Here is a 2,435-nt window from a genome sequence, read left to right on the forward strand (position 1 = left end):
AAGTTAAATATATTAATAGTTACTTATAAAATTGATTACTAAAATCTTACCCTGAGAATAGTCTGATAAAGTATGGATCCTTTAATATATATATTGGAACTGAATACCTGTGATGTATGAGTCATGGTGAAGTCATGTTCTTCAAGCTTCTTAATATTCCTTACAAGTACCTTCTACCCATTCTAAATGATATAGCCTACTGATATATTAATGGCTTTGATGTCATAATGATTTCCATGTTAGGAACTATGTGTGATTTTCCTCCAGAAATTATGAATAATGTTGATGATTCTATTGTCACTTTTGTCATGATTTTACTATTTATAAATTTATGTTTCAGAAGATGCATATATTGTCTTTGAATTAGAAATACGAAATACTAGAAACTGAATTATGAGTTGCATACATTGTATTGTATTTGTTAATTTATATTTATATTTTTATTTATTTTTATTTAATTTAATTTACATTTATTTTTATAAATAATACATTTTATTACTTTTCTACATCTTATTAATTAAAAATTTGAATTGTATATATTCTTTAGGTGCCAAGAATTCTTCGAGAGCACATTCTAACACAAAGAAATCCACGAATGAACAAGTAGATCCTTCTCATCAGAATAAGCAGTATTTAATGACAAGGTCCTGTGATGATGAATTACGTCACAACAAACTGTCATTTCAAGGCCTCTCTTTAGAACTTGAAACCAACGAAAATATATATTGGACATCCCAAAGATCCGCAACGATAAATGATTTAAGTCGCATTCAGATTAACAATTACGATGACGATGAAAATGAGAAGCGATACACAAAGAACATTGAATATATCGACGTTAATCATGAGTGTAAAGAAGTAAATAATGTAGATGACAACAAAGTATCTAATATGAATTATCTTCACGATGATTTCAATACAAACGAGAGAGAGAACAATTTGTTGAGTGATCAGAGAGAGCAATTTGTTAGTTACGCGATGGATTTAAACGCGGACAATATCACGGATACTAATCTAGATGTATTTAACGTTAGCAACGTCGATGCTAATTCCGATGGTGCGGTGAGCGAAGCTGGAACATACACGATTCACAAGGACTATACCGATGAGGAGAAAGCAAGAATGGATATCGACAAAGTTTTCAGCGTTGGTGTTCTAACTGAAGACGAAAGCAACGAAGCATACGTACATAATTTTAAGGTAGATAACATCTACAAGTGTTCGCATTCGTAATGTGCACGAGATGTTCACGATATGGTCTCATTTTACAGATGAGCATTTCACGCGATAATAATGCATGGATATCGGAATGGGCTACTCAAGTAGCAGAGCATAACTCTCTACCTCCGATAATAGGCGGCTCGACGGGTCGTACGCCGCCTTTGAGTCCCACCAAGATACCATCTCCAATTCATGCTAGATCTCAACGAATGTCACGCAATCGCTATGTAAGTATAAATATTTCATATAAAAGTAATAAAATATCTATAAAACAAAAAACTACCAATACAAGTCAATACTGAATAGTGTGCATACAACTTGTTGTCTTATTGATTTGATTATGCATCTCATTATATTTGACAATTATTTGTCTACTAATAAAATTTTAGTTAACTTGTCACACGTAATTACTGATTAAAGTTGTACTGAAAAGGACCCAAAGCAAAGGGTTAAAATGTTTATATTTTCTTTATTTATTAAATATTTATATATTTATTTTAATAAATTTTATATACATACGTACATTCAGACTTATATTGGCATTTTCGATTTAATTTATTAGAAAAACATTTTAATTTAATATATCTATAGCTATAAATTGATTAAAAATTATAAAATTTGTATATAACATTAATTTTTTTATATTATACATATTTCTTTTGAATATAATTATAAACATTCAAAAACACATCCTTATCATCTTAATATTTTCTTAAATTTTCTTATGACTTTTTTTTCATCTTTATGTATTTTAATCTTTCACACAGGAACAGTCACCTGACAACAATCTGGACACGGATTCGTATGTACGAATAAAAGAAAGGCTCGGTTTAGTTTCAAATCAGCATCAAATCATAGACTCCGGTGGAGAATCCGATGATGACACTAGCAACAGTTACAATACGCCGCCTAACAGTTCACAGCGTACACCTGTACATAATACCGTAATTAGACGTGGCAGCTTGTCCGAATCGTTGTTTCGGCGAGCGAACAGCAACGAAAATAGGCGAAGCGTCCGAAAATATTTAAGCTCGGCCAAATCGAAGACTGCTGATATTAATGTAGAATTATTGAAGAGCCCGTCCCAAGTCTTGTCACCTCTCAATTTGGAGAGAAGAAGTAGCTCTCTAGATAGGTGAATGATCTATTTCACACACACATTACATTCTGATTAATTAATTTGTTAATAACAATAATAGCATACATTTATCACA

At 31.3% G+C, this 2,435-nt stretch overlaps 1 protein-coding gene across 1 annotated transcript in view; it reads left to right on the forward strand.

Moving 5' to 3' along the window:
* Window positions 1-2,435, forward strand: part of LOC108749300 — a 12,780-nt gene that overhangs the window by 1,845 nt on the left and 8,500 nt on the right. Inside the window, exons 2-5 of the mRNA XM_018487900.1 lie at window positions 244-250; window positions 548-1,200; window positions 1,272-1,448; window positions 1,989-2,356. Coding sequence (XP_018343402.1) covers window positions 244-250; window positions 548-1,200; window positions 1,272-1,448; window positions 1,989-2,356 — 1,205 coding nt within the window. The remainder of the gene's footprint in view (window positions 1-243; window positions 251-547; window positions 1,201-1,271; window positions 1,449-1,988; window positions 2,357-2,435) is intronic.

Source organism: Trachymyrmex septentrionalis, unplaced genomic scaffold (assembly GCF_001594115.1).
Source record: "Trachymyrmex septentrionalis isolate Tsep2-gDNA-1 unplaced genomic scaffold, Tsep1.0 scaffold29, whole genome shotgun sequence".
In the NCBI taxonomy this organism is placed as follows: Eukaryota; Metazoa; Arthropoda; class Insecta; order Hymenoptera; family Formicidae; genus Trachymyrmex; species Trachymyrmex septentrionalis.